A 25,040-nucleotide genomic window follows, 5' to 3' on the forward strand; every position below is an offset into this window, starting at 1 on the left:
ATAAAAGCACTCATTAGTTAAAAACTCTTTAAACATGGTACATAGACCAGTAGATTCTAATGTAACAGACTATAACCAGTTTATTAATTTGGTTTCTGATTCTACATTCTGATTAACTTTTAAGAAACTACCACTTTTCAAGTTTTGGATGTAGTATCAAAGAAGAATGCTTCCCAGGTGGCGCAGTGGTAAAGAATCTGCCTGCCAATACAGGAGACACGGGTTCAATCCCTGAATCCAGAAGATCCTCTGAAGGAGGAAATGGCAACCTACCCAGTATTCTTGCCTGGAAAATCCCATGGACAGAAGACCCTGGGGGGGCATAGTCCTTGGGGTTATGACTGAGTACACACAAGGAGGGTCAAAGAAGAATATAACCACAGTTACTTCGGAAAGCTCTCTGAGGCCAGATACTCTTGATATAAAGAAAACCATTTCTCTGTTCACACCAAAGGAGTGTCTGTCCAAAACCAAGCAGTTCTCCATTCTCATTGGATTGTAACCTAGTGTCCATTCTCACACTACCAGGAGTTAGTGCCGACCCTGCAGGTTAAAGGCTCAGTTCACAGCAGTGTCCCCCACTTCAGATGCCTATCATGGGTCCCAGGTTGTCACCTGTACGTCAGATTCCCACTACCTCTTCCTCTTTTGTTAATTTGCTGTCAAGGCTCAAAGAACTTAGGGGAACACATTATATATGTTTAGTGATGTAAAAGGATATTATAAAGGAGGAAAATGAGCTTCCAGATGAAGAGATCCATGGGGTGAAGTCCAGAAGGATCCCAAGTGCAGGAGCTTCTGTCTCTCTGGGGTTGGGGCGATCTCCCCTCTGGCACATGGACACATTCATGTACCCAGAAGCTCTCTGAGCTGCTTCATTTAGGGTTTTTATGGTGTCATCACGTAAGCACGGTTGATTAAATCATTAGCTGTTGGTGATTGGCTTGATGGTCCACAACCCCCTCCACCCTCCCTGGAGGTTGGGGAGTGGGGCTGGAGTTCTTGTTCCTTCTCTGGCAACTGGCTCCCTCTCTGCACAATTCACTTTGTGTCCATAAACTTTTCCTGTGGTTGAAAGAGCTTTATTATGATTAACAAATGATGTTCCTCTGACCCCTACTGTAACTCAGGAAGCTGCAAAGGTTTTAGGAACTCTGTGCCAGGAACCAGGACAGAAATTGTACATACACACATGTATACGCATAGGCTTCCCTTGTGGCTTGGATGGTAAAGCATCTGCCTACAATGCAGGAGACCCTGGATTGGGATGATCCCCTGGAGAAAGAAGTAGCAACCCACTCCTCTATTCTTGCCTGGAGAATCCCATGGACAGAGGAGCCTGGCAGGCTGCAGTCCATAAGGTCATGACTGTGCAACTAACACAACAACACACACAAACTATATATATATATACACACACACAATAACATATATAATATACATACATTTCTTCTCATATCCTGATAGCACTATGTACATTTGACCCAAATAAAAAAGCTCAACAGATTGAATGCCAAAACAGATATGAGAATCTTAACAGTTTGCTATCAAGAAAACTAAGAGTTGCAAAAATATAAAATGACACCCTCTTATTAATTTTTTCAGTTTGGGAAATAGTTATTTTTTTAAAAATGGTGTTTATGTTAACTTTTAACAGATTTAATGTTGTTCATTTAAACTGGATAATTTTTTCTCATCTTAATTTTCAATACCTTACTATCTATAGGTAAAACTCAGATAAATGGAAGCTCAGTAATTTTTAAGATTGCAAAGTCCCAAGACAGAAAGTTTGAGACTCACTGTTTTAACCTTCCAGGGTTGTTGAAGGTCAGATGAATGTATTCTTGAATGTGAAATTTGGTAAAATATTTTCAACATGCTGCTGCTAACTCGCTTCAGTCGTGTCCGACTCTGTGCGACCCCATAGATGATGGCAGCCCACCAGGCTCCCCCATCCCTGGGATTCTCCAGGCAAGAACACTGGAGTGGGTTGCCATTTCCTTCTCCAATGCATGAAAGTGAAAAGTGAAAGTGCAGTTGCTCAGTCCTGTCCGACTCCTAGCGACCCCATGGACTGCAGCCTACCAGGCTCCTCCGTCCACGGGATTTGCTAGGCAAAAGTACTGGAGTGAGTTGTCATTGCCTTCTCCGATTTTCAGCATGGATTTGTAAATAACTTGAGCCCCCTCTGTGTAAATCCTTCAGGTTCCAACTTTGGAGAGGAGATACGGAAAGAGGATGTGTGAGAATAAGTATTTGCTGTTTCTCATGAGCTTGTTAGCTGCGGGAAGGGCAGGGGGCTTCCTCATAACTCCTCTGCTCCACCAACCAAAGGATGTAAAAGCAACTTTGTGACAGAGGCTTGTTTTGTCCTAAGTTTATTTACTTGTGTATTCGTGTGTATGCTTGGGTCCACAGCAAAGCCTTGCTGTTGGTGAATATGTTCCATTACTGGTACAAGTTGCTTTTTGGTTTTGAAATTGTCGCTGTCTTCCCTTGCAGGTATAGAGCAAGATGCAGTGAATACTTTTACCAAATATATATCTCCAGATGCTGCTAAACCGATACCAATTACAGAAGCAATGAGAAATGACATCATAGGTAAGCAGTGCTTGAAGCTATGGCCAAAAAAAAAAAGCCTGTTTTTGGTTATTGAGAGAATTTTTCATGAATATGAAATTCAGCATCTCCCTTCCATGTCTTGTTTTCAGTGTACATTATTGTATCTGACTGTTGCTCACTTAAAAGGTTTCCCTCTTATTCATTATTATTAGTTTTTTATTTGAAAAATAGTAGCATATGTTTGCTTGAGTACTTACTGTGTCCCAGACAATATTCTAAGCACTTCCCCTGGACAAACTCATATAATCTTCTAAAGAACCTTTTAGCATAAATAGTTATTATTTTATAAGTGAGGAAGCACAGAGAAGGTAACAGCTGCCAGTGCACACCTGCTGTCTATAACATTTGTGCTTGATAAGGCTCAGGCATGGCAGAGTTAGGCTTTGAAACCAGACCCTACCTGGTAGGCTATTTGGCAGTGTTTTTCAGGCTACAGATTAGGACCAGTCTCCTCTTAGGTCTTCACCACCACCACCCCCACTTCCAAAAAAAGACTAGAAAAATCAAAGTGCTTCACAGTAGCAAAGGCAAACAAACAGCACTTCTGAAAATTGTTTCTTTTTTCCATCGTGCATAGGTATATAAATTTTTCTGTCGGTCGTAATTTTTAAAATGTTTGAAAGCTTTTACTATATTGTATCAGAAAGACCTCAAGTATGCCTATAGTCACAGATAAAAGTGGTTCATTATGCATTGAATAGATATTATATTCCTATTAAGTCTTAGTACTCAGTTTTGAGTTTTTGATCACAAAAATTAAGTGTTTTGATTTATGAAGTATAGCCTATTATTCCTCTCCTAGCAAGTTCTTTCCAGCATGGGGCTCTTTGGGTCTTTACTCATTATTTGGGGACAGCAGATCCCCTCCCCGGTCTCAGCTAAGCTTCTTCAGTCAGTCACCACGCTCCCAGTGCACACCTTCTGTCTGCGTCAGGCTGACAGGTGCTGCCCATGTGTTTCCCTTTTCCTCTCCCACACAGACGCCTGTAACACACGGGCCTTCTGCCTGTTGGTGGCTTGTCCCCATCTGCTTCTATTTTGGAATTTTCAACCAGTTTCATTCCAAGTGTCGTGGAATTTTGAGGTTTACTATGTCATTCCTCTCTTTCTATGTGAAAATTTGTTGCTGCCATCTACTAGACTTCCCAAGACCACCTGTGCCTAATGATAACTGTTAGGTGTCTGAACAGATTAGAATATGTCTGTGTTGGAAATAGTTCGCTAGCAGTTCCTTTAGGTGTTTGTACCAATTGATAACTAACCTGTCTGGGGTAGCTGAGAAAAGGAGAGAGCTTTTGATAAAGAGAAAATTCTTTTTCATAAATCTGTAGTTCCTTAGGTTACCATCCTAGAAATAGCATTGCTGATTGAAAGGGTACGTTCATATTTTAAGGGATGGGGATATGTTCATTTTTAAAGCTTGTGCTAGAAACTGCCAGTTTATATGCCCACTAGCACAAGGGTCAGTTTGCCCATGCCCATGCTCAAGTGTGTGTATCATTAAACAATTAAGCATATGGATTGTTAAAACAATTTTGTGCCAGTTTACTAGACAAAAGGTGATATGCTTCATTATTGTAATCCTTTATTATATTTCCTTGGTTACTAGCGAGCATGCATATGTTTTTAAATTGGCCATTTTATATTTGTCCTTCAGTGAATTTTCTTTTCCTTTCCTTTGTTCATTTTTCTTTTGAGACTTTCTTGTTAGTTTGTAAGAGCTCTTGATACATGAATGAAAATAATCTATCATTCTTAAACTGTCATATATGCTGCAAATCTTTTCCCTTAGTCTGCCCTTTTGTTTTGTTTTGGGAGTGTTTCAATTTATAGAAATTAATTTCATATTGAATCTTTTGATTTTTGCTTTTGCATGTATGCTTAGAAAGACTTTCCCTACCTCATGATCAGCTGTTTACCTGTATTTTCTTTTAATTGCATTAAAACCTGCTAATCCTAATGCCTTTACAGTTATTGCCTGCTTTGATTTGCAGATGTGTATAGTTTGGATTTAGAGAAAAAGTTATTTACCATTTCTTTTACAGCAAAGATTTGTGGAGAAGACGGGCAGGTGGATCCCAACTGTTTCATTTCTGCACAGTCCATAGTCTTCAGTGCAATGGAGCACGAGTACGTTGGTTTCACACTCCCACATTCTGTGGTCTTTCCGGTTCAGTCTCAGGAAAAAGCCAAGTTATCTTTGAGGGTTTAAATACTTTGAATGTTTACAGGATCTTATAGGCATCCTCTCAAACTATCTTGGGCAATGGTTTCTTTTAAATACAAATTATATGAATCCTAGTAAAAGTAAAACAGATTGGTATTTTTAATGTTGATATTTCTTAAGTTAAAAGAATTTGTTTTAAATTCTGAAGTCACTGGGGGAGACTGTGACTGTAGTGTGATATACTTTATCTGCTTAAACAACACGTGTCTTCAGGTGGATATCCTGATTGTTAGTACATGCTGTAAGCTTAATGGATGCTGTAGCACTAAATCCACATGCCCTCAAAAAAATCTCCGTATTCATTCTTTCATTTAACATTTATGGAAAGGGTGCTGTGCATGATAAGCTGTAGTACCTGCTGAAGGAGATTACAGCCTGAGAGTAATAGGGCATGTTGCTTGGTTACTGCAGTAGGAGGTAGCATGTGTTCGATGCTAGAGGGGAGCTGCAAGCCAGTAAGAGAGGGGAGAGGTTGCTGCAGGGAGAGGAGTCAGGGAGACATCGTGGGAAGGGAGGGTGTGCTGACCCAGGCTGTGAGGCACAGCGGGCACAGCGTGGAAAGAGTGTGTGCTTCCCAGCAGAGCTCTTTCCTTGGTCGGTCCCTCAAATTTTACCTTTTTGTCCACATGCAGGCACTTTAGTGAGTTTCTACGAAGTCACCATTTCTGTAAATACCAGATTGAAGTGCTGACCAGTGGAACTGTTTACCTGGCTGACATTCTCTTCTGTGAGTCAGCCCTCTTTTATTTCTCAGAGGTAAATTCTGCATTTCCTTTCACACTCTGTTAGATTCCAGCCTCTAAGCTGTAAATGCTGGGGCCCTGCCTGTGGAAAATAACATAGAGGAGACAAGTCATTTGTAAACACATCAATTGGGTTTAAATACCTCGATTACTGTGTTGTATCTAATGGCGAGATTACTTGAATGGCATTAAAGAGAACTTGAAAATTCAGTGTAAAATAGCTCTATAATTTTGAAAAACCTAATTGAACTGCTTGTAAGAGAATGCAGATTTTTAACTATTTAGAGCTGTTTTAAAACCACAGAATTTGATACTTGATTTCAATGTATAAATGTTTGCAGACCAGACTTAAGAAGAGAGAAGGGAAAGTAGTGAATTTTTTCCTGCTGTGTCATCATTTTTCTTTAGCCATGTGATAGGATTACCCAGCGAAGCATTTGCAAGGAGCAGTGAGTAAACTCATCTCCTTGAGGCATGCACTTTAGTGTGATGGGGTGTGTTAGGCTTCAGCTAATGAAATTGTTGCAAAGCAAGTGACTTTGAAGTCTGGGTAGAGGGTTTCTAGTTTCACAGAGTGGTCACTTAGACCCACACCTTCATCCTACCTCCTCACCAGGGTACAGTTACTTAGCTGATTCAAGTTTTCACCCCCTCTCTTTACCTTAAGTTTAATTGAGTATTTGTTCAGGTTGCTGTGGCTGCGTGGAATGGTGGAAACAATCAGGTGTTCGAGATTGGGTCCAGTTGGTTTATTCTCTGTATGCTTGGCAGCAAGGAACCACTAATCCACCTTTAATTTTAACTCCCGTTCACTGAAGTTTGCTTTCAGCTGTGTGGTGGTAGGGTTTCTGTTGTTGCTTAGAGTTGTTTGTTTGTTTTGATTGGGGGGTTTGTTTGTTGGTTTGGTTTGTTTTTTTTCCCTCCTAAAACAGTATTTTAATATTTTTTCAATCTCAAATGACTGTAAGTTGCTGACTGGCATTAATTGAGCAAGTGGATCTCTTTGGGGAGTGGGTGGTTTTGCGGTGATTTCTTCTCTTGATGTCCTATATTTCAATAATTGATGCTTATATATATAGATGAGAGATGGTGAGAGAAATTTGTTTACAGATTTTCAGTCTGATTTTCCTCTTTTATATGTTTACTTCCCAGTACATGGAGAAAGAGGACGCAGTGAATATCCTACAGTTCTGGTTGGCAGCAGACAACTTCCAGTCTCAGCTCGCTGCCAAAAAAGGGCAGTACGATGGACAGGAGGCGCAAAATGACGCCATGATCTTATACGACAAGTGAGTCTAGTTGGTGGAGGACTTTGGCACTTAGCAGATACTGAGCATTTGATGTGCTCTTGGGAAGTAAAGGTGGGTCACCTGGGTCTCTGCCATCAGGGAGCTTGCAGGGAGCCACGGAGGAGCTGCTCACTGGTGTGTGCAGAGTGGGGGTTCCTAGAACACCAGTTGCTGGTGGGAATGCGGGGGGTGTGGGGGGCGTGTAGGTCAGTGATGGTGGAGGTCACCGAGGGCTTCACAGAAGGAAGATGTGATGGCATCCCAAAGAGTGAGTTGGATTCTGTCGCCGAAGAAGGTGGGAAAGAATGTTCTTGGAGGAGACACCGGCATGAGCAGACTCAGTGGTGCTTTGGGTGATTGAAAACTTGGGTTGGGACATGAAAGAAGATGAAACCAACGGGAATATATTGCAGAGGGCTCAGTGGCTCCTCAGCCAGACTGACCGCTTAGCAGAGAGCAGTTTTTCATTAGCTTTCCCGGAAGATGAGATGGCAGCACAGTCTGACAAGGAATGGAATTGGAAACTGTGTTCGCTCCTCATTTTCATCCAACTTTTCTCCTTCTGTGAAGAAAAGCAGTGTGATGTTTGTATCCACAAGCACTTGCTAAGAAGACAGCTTGAGGGTAAAGAAAAAAATCAGCGGGACCTTAGGGCTGGCAGAGGCTGAGAGCATCTGGGTCAGGGTTTCCGCTTGCCTGGCGTGCTCACGCTCCTGTCAGTGCACGTGCCACCTAGGAACTTGTCAAAACTAGGTTTCCTGTCCTCTGGTGGAAGACATTCTGACTCGGTGGGTTTGAGGTATGACCCAGGAATCTTTCTCTGTAAAAACATGTGGTGATCCTGATGAATACCCAGGAGAAGATCTGGTCTGACTTTCCCAATTTGCTGATGAGAACACCAGGGCCCACACAGGTGGTGAATTTCTCAAAGTCACAGGGCAGATTAGCGGCAGGACTTGGATGTGGTTCTAATGTTTGTCCAGTGTTTATTTTAGTATAATATATTTGTGGGAAAATATTGTACAGGAAACATTGTTATATGGACATTAACATGGCAGATGTGTACATTTAGAAATTCGGGGTAGTTCCCTCGTAATCCAGTGGTTACAATTCCGTGCTTTCAAGGATTGAATCTGGGGCCTAGGTTCAAGCCCAGGTCTAAGAACTAAGACCCTGCAAGCCACATAGTGTGGCCAAAAAAAATTTTTTTTGGTATGCGTTGCCCCACAATTCAAAGCATAGAGGAATAACTGTCAACTTACTTGTTGCAAGGTGGAAGGAAGCTCACTTTTTGTTAAGAAAATACTGATAACAAGAAAGTGGGGTTTTCTGTGCTGGAACAGAAGAGTGGCAGCAGTGAGGACCTGGCGGAGCTCAGTGCACCCCTCGCCGTCTGCCCTGGGTCCCATGTCCAAACGGGGAGCCGCCTTCAAACGAAGACGCCCACCAGCACTATTGTTTTATCAGGTCATTGTGCCAAATTTGACTTCACCCATTCCTACTCTTTCGCTTTTCTTTTTTTTCCTAATACCGTGTTTCATTAGCCTTTCTGTATGTGCGTTGTAAAGAGGAGCTGGAAGCCACAGAATGCTCAGATGTGGTGGGAGAAAAGGTCGCTGCAGGGCTGCCCTCCACCCAGCTCCGTAGGCCTTGGTCTGCACGAGCCTCATAGGAGGGTCTCTGGAGTCCGTGCCAGAAGGCGCTGTGATTGCTGGGATATGGGTTGACTTTGGCCGTCTTTCTGCTGTAGGTACTTCTCCCTCCAGGCCACACATCCTCTTGGATTTGACGATGTTGTGCGACTGGAAATTGAATCCAACATCTGCCGGGAAGGTGGGCCACTCCCTAACTGTTTCACAACTCCATTACGTCAGGCCTGGACAACCATGGAGAAGGTAACCAAAACCCCAGAAGTATTAAACTGTAGGAAGTTTTTCCTGGTTTAAGTCAGAAAATGAAATGTGGAGGAAAGCAAACACAACAGTGGACAACTGAAACAGTGCAATGTTGATTAAGAGCAAAGGCTTTGAGTCTGGCTTGGTGTGTATTAATCTCAACCCTATAGGCCGAGGGACCCAGGCAGCTCCCGAAGTCCTTCAGTGCCATTTTTCTCCTCTCTGAGGTGGGGCTCATACAGGTACTTAACCTCAGAAGTGTTTTGAGGATGAGTGAGGTAAGACGTGTAGAGTGCTTACTAGTAACATAGCCCCTGACACATCATAAGCGTTAAAGAATGTTAACTGCCGTTATTACTGTTGCTGTTATTATTGCTTTTAGATAATTGATAGTACTGAGCAAAGTTAGCTTAGGAGTGATCCAAATTTTTCACCAAACCCTCTAACAGGGTTGGAACAGTTACTTTTTGGATCATTGTCACTTACAAGGTAAGTGCTAATAGCTGCTTATTATTGATAAAGAGTTGGAACTTGTGCCTCAGTTATTCTCTGGTGAACTAGAGCAGTTTTAACTGGGCATGGCACAGAGCCCAGGATAAGCCCATGAGGTGGTTCCTCTCCTGTATGGCTCGTGCATCAGGTGGAAAGGGATTAATTACACTGCTGCATGACCACCCCTCAAACCTGCGTGTCAGGAGTGTGGCAGGGAGCTGCTGGGAAACTGGATAGCTCTTGTCCAGGGCTGATCATTTTTTCATGATTAAATAAATATTGTCTAATCTTAGAGGGAAAGTTCAAGATCTGTACCATACAAAGAAGGTAAACTTTCTGGTTAATAAAAGAGAAAAATAGAATATCAGAGTACAGTACTATCAAGTAGGTAAATGGGGAGAAGAATGTCTGCCTCCTTCACCAATACTTTGAGTATTTCTGTGCTGGATGTTGTTGTGACAGGGGTAAACAGAAGAAAAAACATGGTTTCTACCCTTCTGCAGCTCTGTCTAGGAGGAAGGCGTATGTGAAACACAGACATCAATATTTATAGTTGTGCTGAATACTGTAAAGGAAAAGTTGAAAATAGGAAATACCAGTAATAATAATGGGAGCTTAGGATCATTAATAATTTTTAAATGCAAACGAAAACATCTGTGTACATTAGATGTTTATTTAACGGTGATTTGAAAAAACAGACGCCAGTGTTGGAAAGCCTGTGTCAGAATAGACGCCTTGATAATACTGCTAGTGATTATCCTTACGATTTATCAAAGCTGAAGTTTTCATGAGTTGAACTCAGTAGTCACACTCCTGGTAATTTATTTTAAAGAAATCAGTCCAGAAGTCAAAATCAACATATACACGAAGACTTCAGTATTTATAACAAACCAGAAAAGCCTAGTTTCAAATTACACTCGCTCCCTGGTCACTAAGAAGTCCAGATTCAGTAGTTTCATGGCTAGTTTTCCGGGGGGAGCCTATAGATTGTACATGTTGTAGTTTTAGTTATAGTGTAAACTGTGTACAAAGGGATAATAATTGGAGTACAGCAAGACGCAAGATCAGGAGTGGTGACTGGTAGCATTAACAAAGTATCTTCTCTTTCAGGTCTTTTTGCCTGGCTTTTTGTCCAGCAATCTGTATTATAAATACTTGAACGATCTCATCCACTCAGTTCGAGGAGACGAGTTCCTGGGGGGGAGTGTCTCGCTGACGGCTCCAGGCTCTATGGGTCCTCCTGACGACTCCCACCCTGGGGCTGCCGACAGCTCCACCTCTCAGGTAGTGACCCGTGTGCCCAGCCATTAGGATCCTTTCACTCAGATCCTAGCATCAGACCCCATTTATACACTTTAGGTTGTGGAAGAAACAAGGAAAGATAAAATTAGCCTACTTACTAGATATTCTAACCAAAATCTTTCTGATGATTGACAAACCCGAATTAACTTTTTGGCCAACCCAGTAGAATGCTGTTTTTGTTTAGACACAAAGGTCTAGCTAGGTGCTAACCATAAAAAGTACTTTTACATTTTTGGTTGAAATATAATAATATGTTACAGAAAAGTCTACATTTAATAATCATGTAGAGCTTGAAGAATTTAGATAAGCAAACCTAACCCATGTGACCAGCATCTAGGTCAAGAAAGAGAACACCTTACCAGGTTGTCAGACACTCTTGTCCCCTTCCTGCCACTGTCCTCCTCTTTTCTTTCTTTTTTTTGTACAACCTTATTGAGGTATACTTCACATACCGTACAGTTTATCCATTTACACTGTATAATTCAGTGGTTTTGTAGTACATTTATAGCGTTGCTTAACTCTCACCACGATCAGTTATAGAACATTTTTTCACCCAAGAAAGGAGGCCTGTACCCTTTAACTCTCACCCTCCAAGTCCTCGTTCCTCCAGCCCTAGGTGACTGCTAGTTGACTTTCTGTCTCTATAGATTTGCCTGTTCCAGATGTCTCATACAAGTGGAACCTTGTGATATGTTGTCTTTGTGACTGGTTTCTTTTTTTGAGGTTCATCTGTGTTTTTAGCATGTATTAGAACTTTGTTCTTCTTATGGCCAAGTGACACTCCATCATATAGACACACCACATTTTGTTCACTCCTCAGCTTGTGGATGTCGGGGTTATTGTTTTGGCTGTTATAAGTCACGCTGCTGTACAGTTTTTGTGTGGATGTATATTTTCATTTCTGTGGTGTACATACCTAGGAGTAGGATGGCTGGGTCAAATGATGACTGTTTAACTCAGTCTTGATTACTGTTCCTTTGTAATAAGTTTTGAAATCAGGAGTAGAGTCCTCCAACTTAGTTCTTCTTTCTCAAGATTGTTTTGATGGTTTGAGATCTCTTGCAATTCCATATGAATTTTAGGATCAGCTTGTCAATGTCTACGAAGAAGCTAGTCAGGATTCTGATAGGGAAGGAGGACTTCTAACTCCACAGATCAATTTGGTGAGGATTGCCATCTTATATTTTGTTGTTTTCAAGTATAGTTCTGTGTTTCTTGTCTTAAATTTATTTCTAGGATGTTTTATTTTTCTTAATGCTTTTATATATGTAATTGTTTTCTCAATCTCATATTCAGCTTGTTCATTGTGTTTAGAAATGCAATTTTTTTATTGAGGAAAAACTCCTTTAGCATGAATTTAACCATTATAAAGTATATGGCTCTGTGACATCAGTATATTTGCAGTCTTGTGTTGCCATCACCACGACTTGCTCATCGTATCAGATGGAAACCTCGTGTCCACTAAATGGCCACCCCTCATGCCCACCTGTTTCTTCTGAGAGTTTTGGGCCTTTGATCCATTTTGAGTTAGTTTTATATATTATGTGAAGTAGGATTCAACTTTATTCTTTTGAATGTGAATATCTAGTTGTCTCAGCACTGTTTATTGAAAAAACTCCTCTTTCACCACTGAGTGGTCCTGGCACCCTTGTTGAAAATCATTTGACCTTAGGCACATGACTGAACAACAAACAACAAAAATATGGGTCTACTCCCGGGCTCTGGGCTCAACTGCATCACCTGTGTCTGTACGTAGACTGTGCTGCTTGTTGTGATTCCTGCGGTTTATAGGTTTCGAAAGCTTCCAAATCAGGAACTGTGTGTGTGTGTGTGTGTCCTCTGACTTTACATTTTTTTCATTTGCAAGATTGATTTGGCTGTTCTGGTTCCTTGTAGTTTCATGTGAATTTTAGGATCAGCTTTAACATTTTGGTCAGAATTACATTGAATCTGTGAAGGTTCCTTTAGGAAGTGTTGCCATCTTCACAGTATTGAGTCTTACAGTCCATGAACACGGAGTACCATTCCGTTTATTTATGCCATCTTTTATTTCTTTCAGCAGTGTTTCGTAGTTTTAAGTGTACACTTTTTACACCTCCTTGAGTCAGGTTATTCCTACATAGTTTATTGTCTTTGATGCTGTTAGAAATTGTTTCCTTAATTTATTTTTCTGATTCTTCACCACATGTGTAGAAATATTACTGCTTTTTGTGTGTTTATCTTGTACCTTCAACTTTACTAAATTCATTTGTTAGCTCTAAATAGTTTTATTGTGGATTCTTTAGGGTTTTCTATCTAAGATCATGTCATCTGCAAATAGAAATAGTTTTATTTCTTATCAATTTTGGATGTCTTTTATTCCTTTTCTTACCTAACTGCTCTGGCTAGAAATTGCAGTACAGTGTTGAACAGAAGTGGTGACAATGAGCATCTTTGCTGTAGAGTGTTCTCTAAGTGTTTGGTCAGTTACTTTATATATTTCTTTTTAATTTAACCTGTGTTTTAGTCATTGATATTAAAGGTATTCCTATCTGTTGTTACTTTTAACAATGCTGCAACAAATAATCTTGTGTATAAGTCATTTTGTATAAATTATTTATGATTGAATTTTAGAAGTGGAGTCACTGGGTCAACCCATGCCTCTATTTCATAGAAGTACCAATTCTGACTTGTTTTCTTTGTGGGTATGAGGAGTGGGAGGTAAAATACTATTCATCTTAGCAAGTTTCCTCCATCTTCTGTTTTGTCACATGGCCACACTAAGAATCAAAAGCATTCATGCTGATTGTGTGAAAGTCAGGCTTTACATTTATCAGCCAAGATACATCTGCATGGAAGAAGGGAGTTTTACACAGTTGGGAACATAAGCTCAGTTGCTGGAACTCGATTCCTTAGGGAGAGCACATGTGCCCTATGGGTGCACGTGTCATGTGTGTCAGTATTGGGCTTCCCTCCTGCACTTTCGTTTGAGTCTCAGGATCATTGCTTTTAAGCATCTCATTTGTGACGGGGTTGAGTGGAAAGTGTGTGTGTTTCAAACACTGAAGATTTTGTATAGATCTGTCATTCCAAACCGAGGACTGACTGGACTCCTGAATAACATACACTAATTACACAATTTCTATTGTAGTCCAGTGTGAAAAAAGCCAGTGTTAAGATTCTGAAAAATTTTGATGAAGCGATAATTGTGGACGCTGCAAGTCTGGATCCAGAATCTTTGTATCAGCGGACATATGCAGGGTAAGCATCTTTTAAAAAAATTTTTTTTTAATTTAAAATGTAAAAATTGTTTCCACTGTCTCATCTATGCCCTTCCCTTTTACATGTAGTGCAGTAGAGTGCGATTGAGGGCGAAGGCTCAGGAGTGACTTCCTGGGTTTAATCTTGGCTCAACTGCTGATGGCAAGCTGCCTAACGCTCTCCAGTTTTTCATCCGTGAAACAAGAATGAGTCCTGCTTCGTTGGGTTGGTGAGGGGGTTAAATGAGACAGTACGTGAAAAGCATTGAAAACGTTGCCTGATAGCAGTGAGCGCTCAGTGGATTCCATTGCCATCCGTATTCCTCTGCTGCGTATGACACTGATGCATGTCATGTTTACATGATGTGTGCTAGGCTGTCTTGTCCGTGTTTCATTTGATTCATATGTTAGCTATTTTGAAGTCTCTGTTTTAAACTACGAAGATGCTGAAGCATTTATCATGGACTATATAACTAGTACCGTTGGCTGTCGGTAACTGCAGGGGATTGCAGGATCCCCTCAGGTACCAGAATCTGAGGATGCTCGAGTGCCTTGTATCAAATGGCCTGGTTTTTTAAACCTGTATAAATCATCTCTTGATTACTTATAATATCTAACAGAATGTCAGTGCTTTTTTTCAGTCAGTCGTTGATTGAGTCTGTAGATCTGGAGCCTGCAGATATGGGGAACCAGCTATATTTGGGGAAATGGAATAGAATGATTGCAGTTAACTTGGTTGTTTATTTTATCCTGAAACAGAAAGGCAGTGATACAGCACTTCTCAATCTTTACCACAGATCAAATCATAATATCACTTCCTCTTCCCTGAAGATGGCTTGAAAATACAGAAACCTGTGTAAAGGCATGCATGATTACCCCACCCGAGTCCTGGCAGTACCATCAAAGGGGATTTCAGCATGCTTAATTGCTTTTACCAGAAAGTAAAGTGATATCTGGGAGACCAAGGAGTCCAGAAAATACTTTGAAGTAAATAGAAGGTTATTTTGGCTACTCAGTCTTTAGCTGCGTCAGTATTATAGTAATCTTTATTTCTTCTTTCAGGAGATGGTAGACAATAATGCTAAATGAGTTAATTCCCAAAGATGCTATTTATTCTTAAGGAGTGATTGGTTCATTTATTTCAGACCTTAAGAAAGACTGTCAATTGCAAGATGTTTAATTTCTATAGTTTTTCTTGTATGTAAAATAAATACATGCTAATTTATAAAATTTAAATTTGTAAATTAAATATATGTATGCCGCTGCTGCTGCTACGTTGCTTCAGTTGTGTCCGACTCTGTGCGACCCCATAGACGGAAGCCCACCAGGCTCCCCCGTCCCTGGGATTCTCCAGGCAAGAACACGAGTGGGTTGCCATTTCTTTCTCCAGTGCGTGAAAGTGTAAAGTGAAAGGGAAGTCGCTCAGTTGTGTCCGACTCTTAGTGACCCCATGGACTGCAGCCTACCAGGCTCCTCTGTCCGTGGGATTTTCCAGGCAAGAGTACTGGAGTGGGGTGCCATTGCCTTCTTGTGTGAGTGAAATAATGATTTTTTTCCTCTATCTTTAGAGATAGATTTTAGTGTTTGTTTTAGTTTAGTGGTTCTAGCATCTTCCTGAAAGTTTTCTAAAGGCAAACAAATCTGTAGCAGTTGGTGTATTGGCACCCATATATTAACTGACTTATTAGGGAGGCTGTTTCTAGAATAAAATCCGCTTTACCTGAGGTGAAATAATATATAGGCATTACAAAATTTTCTTCTTTTAAATAAGTTTAACTAATACAAATATATTGATCTCTTCTTCCAAAAATGAAATTTACAAATAAGGCTACTGTGCCCTTTGATTACAAACCAGTGCCTATTTTCTCCCCTTCCTTCTCAGGATAATTACTGTTACGTTATGGTGTATATTTTTGTTGGCTTATGTTTATGTGATTGAAATTACACTCCATTCTGTCTTGTGCTTTCATTCATAGTGAGTTTGGAGATTTTTCTCTGTTAGTCTACACATATTTACCTCATCTTAACTGTGTTGTGCTATTCCATAAATAATGTTAATTGTAGCTCATAACTGTTGCTAAGTATTTCACAGTGTGTTATGTTACTATTTGGCATTGATGGTTATTGGTATTAATGGATTATTGATATTAACTGGGTTTTGGTATTAATGGGTTAGAGAAAGTTTGCTTTTTGTGGGGGACAATTCTTTTTGAGATAAGTCCCATCCTGAGTAAAATAGATAGGTATAAATTGTATTTCTCATTTTCTAGATCTAGATAAGATGCTTAAATTCAATTTTTTTTTCTTAATTTCAAATAGATTGTTAGACTTGTGTTCTTTTCACACAATATGTGTTCTTTATTTAGGAAGATGACGTTTGGAAGAGTTAGTGACTTGGGTCAGTTCATCCGAGAATCTGAGCCTGAACCTGACGTAAAGAAATCAAAAGGTTTGTGGTGTTTTTATACATTGTATCACGCCTTTACTCACATTAGTCATTGCCTGTAAGTGAAGGGTTGTTGAAGATTTAAACTGTTTATTTTACAAAATAGCTATCATGTCTTTAACCTTGTGTTTATAGTCAGGAGTGAGTCCAAGGGCTTGGTATAATCACGTCTCCACACAGTCTCTATCTCTGAATCAGAAGTTACTGAACTTGCTTTCCCATTACAGAAGGCACATCTGCATGAAACAATGGCTCAGAATACCATGCTGACAGCAGTTGTTTGCAGTTCAGCTCTGCTTCCTCTCCTTTCCTCTCCTTGCTGAGGGCAGCTGCAGAGAGTGTTTGTCATTTGCCAACCTGTAGTTATATTTTGGATTTTAAAGCTCTGATGATAGAGCACAGAAGGAAGGGCCACATTTTAAGGCGGCTGTATCTCAGAAGCTTATGAAAATATGGGAACTTTACTTTCGGGTCAAGCAAGGTAATTTTAATAGTCACTTCACACCATCTAGGAGAAAGTGTCACAAGAAGGAATTGTAAGGGATGTTGTGAGTGGGCGGTCTCTGCAGTGGCGGTGCACTGGAGGGAAATGGAGCTGTGTGTGCCCTGTGAGTGCCCTTGTGTGTTTCTTAGGAAGCCTGTGGTCCTGTCTTCTGGGCCGCAGGGATTTCTAAGCAGAGTGCATAGAAATTTCTGCCATAGTCTGGGAATAAAGTGCAGTTGGGAAGAGTCTGGTGTCAGAGAGGCTACTCAGTGAGTAGGATTCACTAGTAATGTAGGTAGAAGAGGATTTTGGGGTACGTAGTAGTAGCAGGAATTAGGTCAGATTTATAACACTTACAGAGGAAATTCAGGAGACTACATCCACCGTGGAATTTGCTTACAGATTCACGGGGAGAGTAAATGAGGAAGGCAGATGAGGTTTTAACATGGGTTCTCTAGATAAAACGTTATGATGTTGATTTTCAATGGAGGATTAAATTAATGTCTGAGATGAAGGCTACGAAAAAAAGAGTATATGAGAGAAGAGCTCGATTTGGAGCAAGTTAAGTTTGAAATGTCTTAGGACAATTTTTAAGTTAAGTATTGGTATGACACCCAAGAACAAATTTTTGAGTTATTTGCATTTTGAAGGAAGTTGAAGCCAAGGAGGGGATGAGATACCCCAGAGAAAGTGCTGAGGGAACAACGGGATCCTGAAGAAGCTCCTATGGAGCGGGGGAGGTCCTGCTAGAAGAAGAGGGGGACACTTTAGCAAGTAGAGGCTGTCAATAGCCTGGAGAAAGAGTTGAGCGCCAAGAAATTCAGTGGGTTCAACAGCCATTTGAGACTTTAGGCAGAACATGTCATGTTGTGGCCATGAAATATTGACTGTGCCTGGCCATAAAGTTTAACAAGACCAGTATTTTGACTTCTGGCTAGTAATACAAATTATTAAGGGGAAAGCGTCCAGGTTTTGTATTCTTCATGAATACTGCTGTTTACTATAGACTACCCCAGTCATTGAACTAATCAGGATCTTGCCTGAGAAACAGTCTGCCAGCCACTTGGTTTAAGGCAGAGTTAGAATGTGAGCCTGTTTGTATTCATGAAAGGATAAGCTGTGTGTTTAACTCATGGAAATAGAGGCTAGCCTCCTTCCTCGGTGGTGCCTCAGCGTTTTAAGTACAGATGTGTGAAGAGGCTGTGTGTCTCCAGGGAAGTTGTTACAGCCTGGACAGAGCCTGGCTGTTTAAAATGCTGATCTTACCAGCAAATTTGCAGACCCGAGATCCAACATGTAGCAGCGGCATCTGCACTGGAAACCCTTTAGTAAAGGAGCTGGTCTGAAAGATTTATGTCCATCCACCTGTCAGTGGATTGTACTTCCTGATGTATCGCTAGATTCTGCCCTCAAGGCCAGATCCTGGTCCTGGTTTTATTTGGTCTTTGAATGTTTACTGCAAATTTTGACACTGACTGATAGTTTCTTTCATCAAGTGAGGAGAACAGAAGAAAAACCTCAAGCTCTAAAACAGCTTTTCAAAGTTTGTTCAAGCCATAATATTTGCAAGTTAAATATTCTCTTATGGAAACAGTATAATCAGTTTTTGTTAATGGTTATATGCCTTAATTTGGGAGTGAGGTTGTAAAAAATTATATATATATATATATATATATATATCTTCTTAAAAAATATATCTTTTGGGGCTTCCTTGGTAGCTCAGTGGTAAAGAATCTGCCTGCCGATGTAGGAGACGTGGGTTTGATCCCTAGTTTGGGAAGACCCCATGTGCCATGGAGCAGCTGAGCCCATGTGCCACAACTGCTGAGCCTGTGCTCTGGAGCCCAGGAGCCACAGCTATTGAGCCCACGTGCTATAACCACTGAAGCATGCATATCCTAGACCCTGCGCTCTGCAACAAGAGAAGCCGCCACAGTGAGAAGCGAGTAGCCCCCACTTGCTGCAACTAGAGAATAGCCCATGCAGCAGCGAAGGCCCAGCACAGCCAAAAGCAAATGATTTTTTAAAAATCTTAGAAGTTTATCTTTTAAAAACTGGGAAATGGCTTTTAGTCATCTTTTTTAATGTAAAATTATGCATGAGGTCTACATTCAACTTTGGCTTTGTTTACTAGGATCCATGTTCTCTCAAGCTATGAAGAAATGGGTGCAAGGAAATACTGATGAGGTAAATTCTGTTTTTAGTGTAAAAAGATTTCTGTCTTATCAGGGACACTTATTCTAAGTAAGGTTTCAGGCTTTCTCTCTCCTTAGTTCCTTGCTTAAGCAGCATGGCACCTTACTGTTTCCTTGTCTCAGAGGTGACAGGAAGGGGTGGCCCTTCCAAGATCTCACAGTTGCTTGGAGGCGGTGGTCCTCGGTCCAGAGACTCTGACCACGGAAAACAGCCAAGCAGTCAGGTTCCTATCAGTCAGCAGGCATCAGCGATCAGTGCCACAGCAGAACTCAAACGTTTCCTTCCTCACTGTCAGGTATACTTTCAGAAATAGAGGTTTGCTTTTTTGGATAGTTAGGTACATTGAAAGACGAGAGTGGAAGAAGAAAAGTGTTTGATTTTGACCATATAACATGAAACTAGTCATGCTGTTGGCTAGCCTGTAGCTGACTCTGGGGGGCCAGTGAATCATATGTAAACACCAAAACCAGAGGGTGGCCTGGGTCCTTTGATACATAGGAATGTGCTTCTTTCCAAATACATAGAAATGATACGTATATGCAGTTGTGTTTAGCGCACTAATAATGTTTGTTGATTCTTCTAGCAAATAACTGTTTTCAACAATTCAATTACTTTTTTAGGCCCAGGAGGAGCTAGCTTGGAAGATTGCTAAGATGATAGTCAGTGATGTGATGCAGCAGGCCCAGTGTGATCAGCCGTTAGAGAAGTCCACAAAGGTAAGAACCCAGCCCGCGTGAAACGAAAGAGAATTAGACCTAGATACAAGCGTGCAGGACATAGGGGAACTTCTGCTCCTGCCTTTAGGAATTGCCCTCTCATGATAGACAACCGGAAAACTGGCAAACTGAATGAAACAACTATTTCCGGATACTAGGCAACGGGCAGTAGACAGCTGTAGCCCCTGTAAGAAGGGTAACACTGAGGTGATACCTGGTTCACTTCCCCAGAGCAGTTTTCAGTGTGCAGGGAGGAGGAAGCCTAGCAAGTTCATTGCCTTAACTGAGTTGAAGAGTCAGAAATTGAAGTTCAGAGAGCCCAAGGTGACTGGAACTCATAGGACAGGGTATTGGAAAAAGAAAGGCCTGCACAGAAAAGAGGCTCCAAAGATATTTAGAGAGGTCCTTACAAGGCCTTGGCCAAGTACTGGTCTCTACACAGTAGGGTAAAAATGCCCATTGTAGGAAAGAACTGCTAGAAATCAGTAGACTGGACAGTTCCTGGAACCTGGGGCTAGGAGTAGCCGATGAAGAAATCCAAAGGGAAATTAGAAAATGCTCTGGGCTGAAAATACAGCATAGTGGAGTCTGCCCTCCCTGTTCATGGCCTCCACATCTGAAGGTTCACATCCATGGTTCAGTCAACCATGAATCAAAAATACATTTCTAAAAAAAAATTTTCCAGAAAGCTCCAAAAAGCAGAACTTGATTTGCTGTGTCCAGCAACTTTTTACGTGGTATTTACATTGTATTAGGTAATTATAAGTAAGCGAGAGGTGATTTTAGGTCCTCAGGATGAAGTATGTGGGTTATATGGAAATACTACGCCCCACACTGTGTCAGGGGCTCAAGCATTCTCGGCTTGTTGGTATCTGCAGGGGCCCTGGAAACAGTGCCTCACCATTCCTAGGGGATGGCCATGCTTGTGTGGTACTGCTGAAGCCATTCTTATAGGCAGATTTGTAGCATTAAATGTTGATAGTAGATGAGGAAAAGTCAGTCTTCTGTCTTAAACTAGAAAATGAATAAATGAAACCCAGAGAAAGCAGAAAGAAGGAAATAAAAGTGAGTATCAGTTACTTTGGAGGGAGGGGGTCTGCTCAGTCATGTATATGCATCCATTTCCTTCCACTTTACTGCTGTTGCCCCTTCTCTCACTTTTCCCATTCATGTGAATTTGGTTTTACACTTTGGCACTGTTTTAGGAAGGTGTGAATAGAATGGGTGTGATCTCTCTGCCTATCTTTACCTGGAGGTCACCAACAGTAATCCTTAGGAGATTCTGACTTGCCTCAACCAAATACTCTGTCTTTCTGTAGCTTCACGCAAGAGCCTCACAGATAACCCAGCAAGTTGGAGAGAACCGCTTAGCCCCCTGGTGTTTTCTTCAAGAAGAGACTCCCAGTGTTCTTCTAGCTTTGCATTCTGTAACCTGAGTTGACTCAGGAGGACTTCACACGACAGGAGAACTTCTGCTCAGACTCCTGATGATGGCGTTAAACTGCTCCGCGTTGCCCACGTTAGCAGGAGTTAGGAACCCAAGCTACCTCTGTTCACGTGATATCCCCTGTGACCCTCCATAGTTTGGGGGCAGGAATTGAGATGTGGATCCAACATCACCCCATTCCTTGCCAGCTTTTTACTCTAAGAACTGTCATTAATAGAGCTTGTTGTAATTTTGAACTTTTCACTGAGCTGATTCGGACCAAAGCTCTGTTCACTTTTGCAGACTCTGTCCTCTTTTCTGTGTAAGGGTGATAATTTGTACCTATATTTATCTTCACTGGCTTAGTCAAACCCAAAATAGCAAAGAGCAAGATAAAGGTGTAGAAAGAAGTGCAAGATGGTTGTTTCTGTGATCCCCCATTACCATGTTGATGATCAAATATTCCACAGTGTGAAACTGTTCTTTAGAACCATTTTGGAAAGCAGATTTTCAACTTAAGGCTTTTCATTGTTGTGTGTTCAGATTTTATTACCATGTGTGCTTTTCATGTCTAAGATACGCACGTATACTTTGCTTTTAACCTTACTTGGTCTTCTCTTTGGTTGGCCGAGATGACAGTCCTGCAGGGTATCCGTGTGGTCAAAGCACTGGGCCAGCAGACCTAGCACCGTCCATTCTCGGTCAGTATGTGTGACCTTGTGCGAGTTGCTTCTTTCTGGTCCCTTCATTTCCTTATCAGCAGATCAGAGACGTTGGACAAGAAGATCTCCTGAGATCCCCTGTAATTCTCAGTCCATGAGTGTGTGAATGTGAAAGTCCTGCCCCCACAGACGAGGTCACAGCTTCTCCTTCACCCATGTGGATATCTCCCTGCTTTGAATCAGCTGCCCTGCATTTGTCTGTAGAACGCACTTGGGCATTTAAACTCACAGCATTACTGACTTATTTCGTGTGTATATTTTCCATCTCACAGTTAGTAAGGACCATGTCTTCTGTGATGTTTGTTTCCTTGTCAGTCCAGTGAGAAGGTGGACTCAGCTTCAGAAGCTCGGTCTCAGGCAGCCAGAATATCACAAGTCTCTGTTTTCTTGCTAGAAGCTCTGGAGAATTCCATGTTATGGCTCTGTCTCCATCTCTTGAATCCCCAGCAGATGGTCATTTGGTTGTCTGGGATTGTTCCCTGTCAGAAAACAATGCTTTAATGAACAGTGTATGAAAGTCTTTGTCCCCTCTTAAGAGTGTGCTGTGGAGTTAATTCCTAGAAACAGAATTATTTGTCAAAAAGTAGATATTTCATTCTAATATCTATTACCTAGATGGAAAGATAAAAAAGCAAGTCTGGTTGTCAGTCCTCATCACATCACCTTCGGGTGGGCCACTTGGCATCTTCAGCCTTCCATTGGCTCTGCTGTAAATGGAGGTGATTGTAGTAGGGTCCTGAGGTGGTACACAGTACCTGGTATGCGGGAGGCACTCACTCAGCGCTGCGTCCCCTTCTTCCTTGTGACAGTAGTGTGTCCCTGGTTGTAGAAATGTACCTTACCTTTGTCTTTTCCTTCCTTTTTTCAGATATGACTCAGACCTGAGATCAAGGAAATCTGCTTTTGGAAAATAAGAAAACTTTTTTCCTTTGGTTGGATTCCTCACCACAGCCAATGAAAACAGCACTGTATTTCTTCTCACTGTCGTTCCCAGGAAAGAAGGGCAGACAATCCCAGACTTCCACCATGGAGAGCGGCTCGTAGATGCCCTGCTACCCAGATGATCGCACAGTGACAGTCAGAGAGACCAAAGGGCACTGTTTACACTACTAGAGATTAATCATTTTCCAATGGCAATAACCCATCCACAGAGGAATTTAGCCCACAGGGATCTGCAGGGCTGGGTGCCATGGGAGGCGGGTGGGCATGGAGCTGGTGTTTGATGCACCGCTGTGGCGGTCTCCCACCCCAGCAGCATCATGAGGCAGGTGCCTGGGGTGCTTTGCTCCATCTCCTACACAAACAGGTGAGTCGGCCTGGCCCCAGCCAGGCAGCACAGTGCCGGCAGATGGCTTTCCTTCCCGGGAATAGGGCCTGCACAGAGCTGTTCATCTGGAAGGAAGCTGAGAGGTCACAGGTCAAGTTGTGGTGAACATTGTCCTTCCCTTTGGTGGCAGTTTGCCGTTTTCACATCTTAATTGCTCCCGGGATGCAATACACATAAATCAGCTCCTCTGCTGGAGGGGCCACCCTCTGCACTGTGAGCATCAGGCCCTGCTCCTCCAACTTCTGTGCTCTGGAGACGTCCCTCCCCTCACAGCACACAAGGAAAGGAATTTGCAACAACCGTCACTCCAGTTTTCCCCTGTGGTTCCTTGAACAAATGTTTGTTCCCAGTTGTACACTTTTTTAAAGCAAGTGGCGGGCAGGGGTGTGGGCGGGCAAGGGTTGGGGAGAAAGGCCCTCATCTCTGACCCCCGCCGCCCATCTTTGCTGCGCTGGCAGTGTTCAGCTCGTGGCCTTTCTCCTTCGTCCATGGTCATGAGAGGCCCCTCGCTGCTGTTCCACTCCATTGGCCTCGGTCTGGGCCACACTGCCCTCGGTGGAGCCACCCTGGCGGTAAGCACACTCCATGGCGGGCGCTGCCAGCACGGCCTCGCCACCCAGACTGTTGGGGGAAGAACATTCTCTTAGGTTTTACTGCTTTTGCTCAGATTTTGCAAAAAAAAAAAAATATATATATATATATACATATAAATATATAATTATTAATCACCTCTGTCCTTGAGAAAGTCTTGAATGAATAGAGTTCCTTCCACTGCAATACCTGACTGTGCAAGAGGCACGCCATTTCATCAACAGATGAAGCAGAAAGGCTGTGTGTGGGTTTTGGTACTGTGTACCACCTCTGTTATTCTTCTAAAGCCAAGTGTTCATGTACTTAAACCATATTCTATTTAATTGTGTTTGATTTTAAAATATATATATATATGAATTATATTTAAAATTGTGTCAACTTTCTGCTTTCAGGGCATTTATGGCTCCTCTGTTGAAATGTGTTGATTCTTCCCAGTATTTCCATTTGCTTTACAAGAACCCAGAACAGAGCCACTGCTGGACTCAGCCCTGTGTTTGGAGCGTGTGGCATAGACCCGAGTATTATTAGTTGCCTGTGCTGTGATTGACTCACTTTGTTCTTTTAACAGAATACTTCCATCCATGTCACTTTGCTTCAGTCTTTAAATAACAGAAAAGCAATATAAAGTTCATAGAATAAACTGTGGTTTTGGGTGACATGCCGCCTCTGCATGTTTTGGAATAACAATGTCTGTCAGGGTCTAGGCTGTTGACATGCGTGCTTTCCATTAAGATGCTGTCCAGTCTTATACCTGTGTGTGCTGTGCTTTCTCAGTAGGGATGTCGGTAGCTGTGAGGGCCTTATAAAGAGAAGGATAGCAGCCTGGAGACCGGCTGGCTTTTCCTGCCCCGCCTGCTGTAGGACACAGAAACGAAGTGTGTCCTGAAGCTCTGTCTCGCGGCTCCTGCTCCTCAGAATGGGAGGGGTTGTCTGGCCTTGAGAGCCAGGCTGTGTACAGTGTGCCCATGAAGCAGGCTTCCCTGAACACCCAGCTTTAATGTCATGCTGACACCCATACACATTGTTAAAAAGAAAAAAGACATTATGAAAGAGGGTACCTTTTGTGATCAGATGCGTCTTCATCACTCGTGTAAGATGTGATGAAAATAAAAAGCATCAGCCAAGCCCATTGAGAGCAGTAAAACAGGGAGCAGCTGTTTTAACCTCTTCTGCTTGGGTGTCTTTATTCAGTAGAACATTACAAAGTGTATTTATATTTCTGAAGCTCTGGCTAGTTCAGTAAGAATTTGGAAGGGAAAGTCACTCGGAACAGACAAGTACAGACATCTTTGTTTTTGTTGTTGTATTTAAGTACCGAGAGCT

The 25,040-nt window shown here is 41.9% G+C and overlaps 1 protein-coding gene across 4 annotated transcripts in view; it reads left to right on the top strand.

Annotated features, from left to right (window-relative positions):
* AKAP10 (A-kinase anchoring protein 10) overlaps positions 1 to 24,373 on the top strand; it is a 41,319-nt gene extending 16,946 nt beyond the window's left edge. For 2 of the 4 annotated variants that reach the window (XM_042255700.2, XM_060395481.1), the window contains 11 exons: positions 2,503 to 2,601; positions 4,668 to 4,752; positions 5,482 to 5,605; positions 6,745 to 6,881; positions 8,632 to 8,776; positions 10,379 to 10,552; positions 13,701 to 13,810; positions 16,176 to 16,258; positions 18,874 to 18,926; positions 19,556 to 19,651; positions 20,971 to 24,373. In XM_042255700.2, the coding sequence (XP_042111634.1) occupies positions 2,503 to 2,601; positions 4,668 to 4,752; positions 5,482 to 5,605; positions 6,745 to 6,881; positions 8,632 to 8,776; positions 10,379 to 10,552; positions 13,701 to 13,810; positions 16,176 to 16,258; positions 18,874 to 18,926; positions 19,556 to 19,651; positions 20,971 to 21,087 (1,223 nt within the window). In that variant the 3' untranslated portion in view covers positions 21,088 to 24,373. The remainder of the gene's footprint in view (positions 1 to 2,502; positions 2,602 to 4,667; positions 4,753 to 5,481; positions 5,606 to 6,744; positions 6,882 to 8,631; positions 8,777 to 10,378; positions 10,553 to 13,700; positions 13,811 to 16,175; positions 16,259 to 18,873; positions 18,927 to 19,555; positions 19,652 to 20,970) is intronic. The other 2 variants (XR_001043500.3, XM_004012726.4) reach the window with 2 other exon arrangements.
* Positions 24,374 to 25,040: the final 667 nt, after the last annotated feature.

The sequence above is a fragment of the Ovis aries genome, chromosome 11 (genome assembly GCF_016772045.2).
Source record: "Ovis aries strain OAR_USU_Benz2616 breed Rambouillet chromosome 11, ARS-UI_Ramb_v3.0, whole genome shotgun sequence".
In the NCBI taxonomy this organism is placed as follows: domain Eukaryota; kingdom Metazoa; phylum Chordata; class Mammalia; order Artiodactyla; family Bovidae; genus Ovis; species Ovis aries.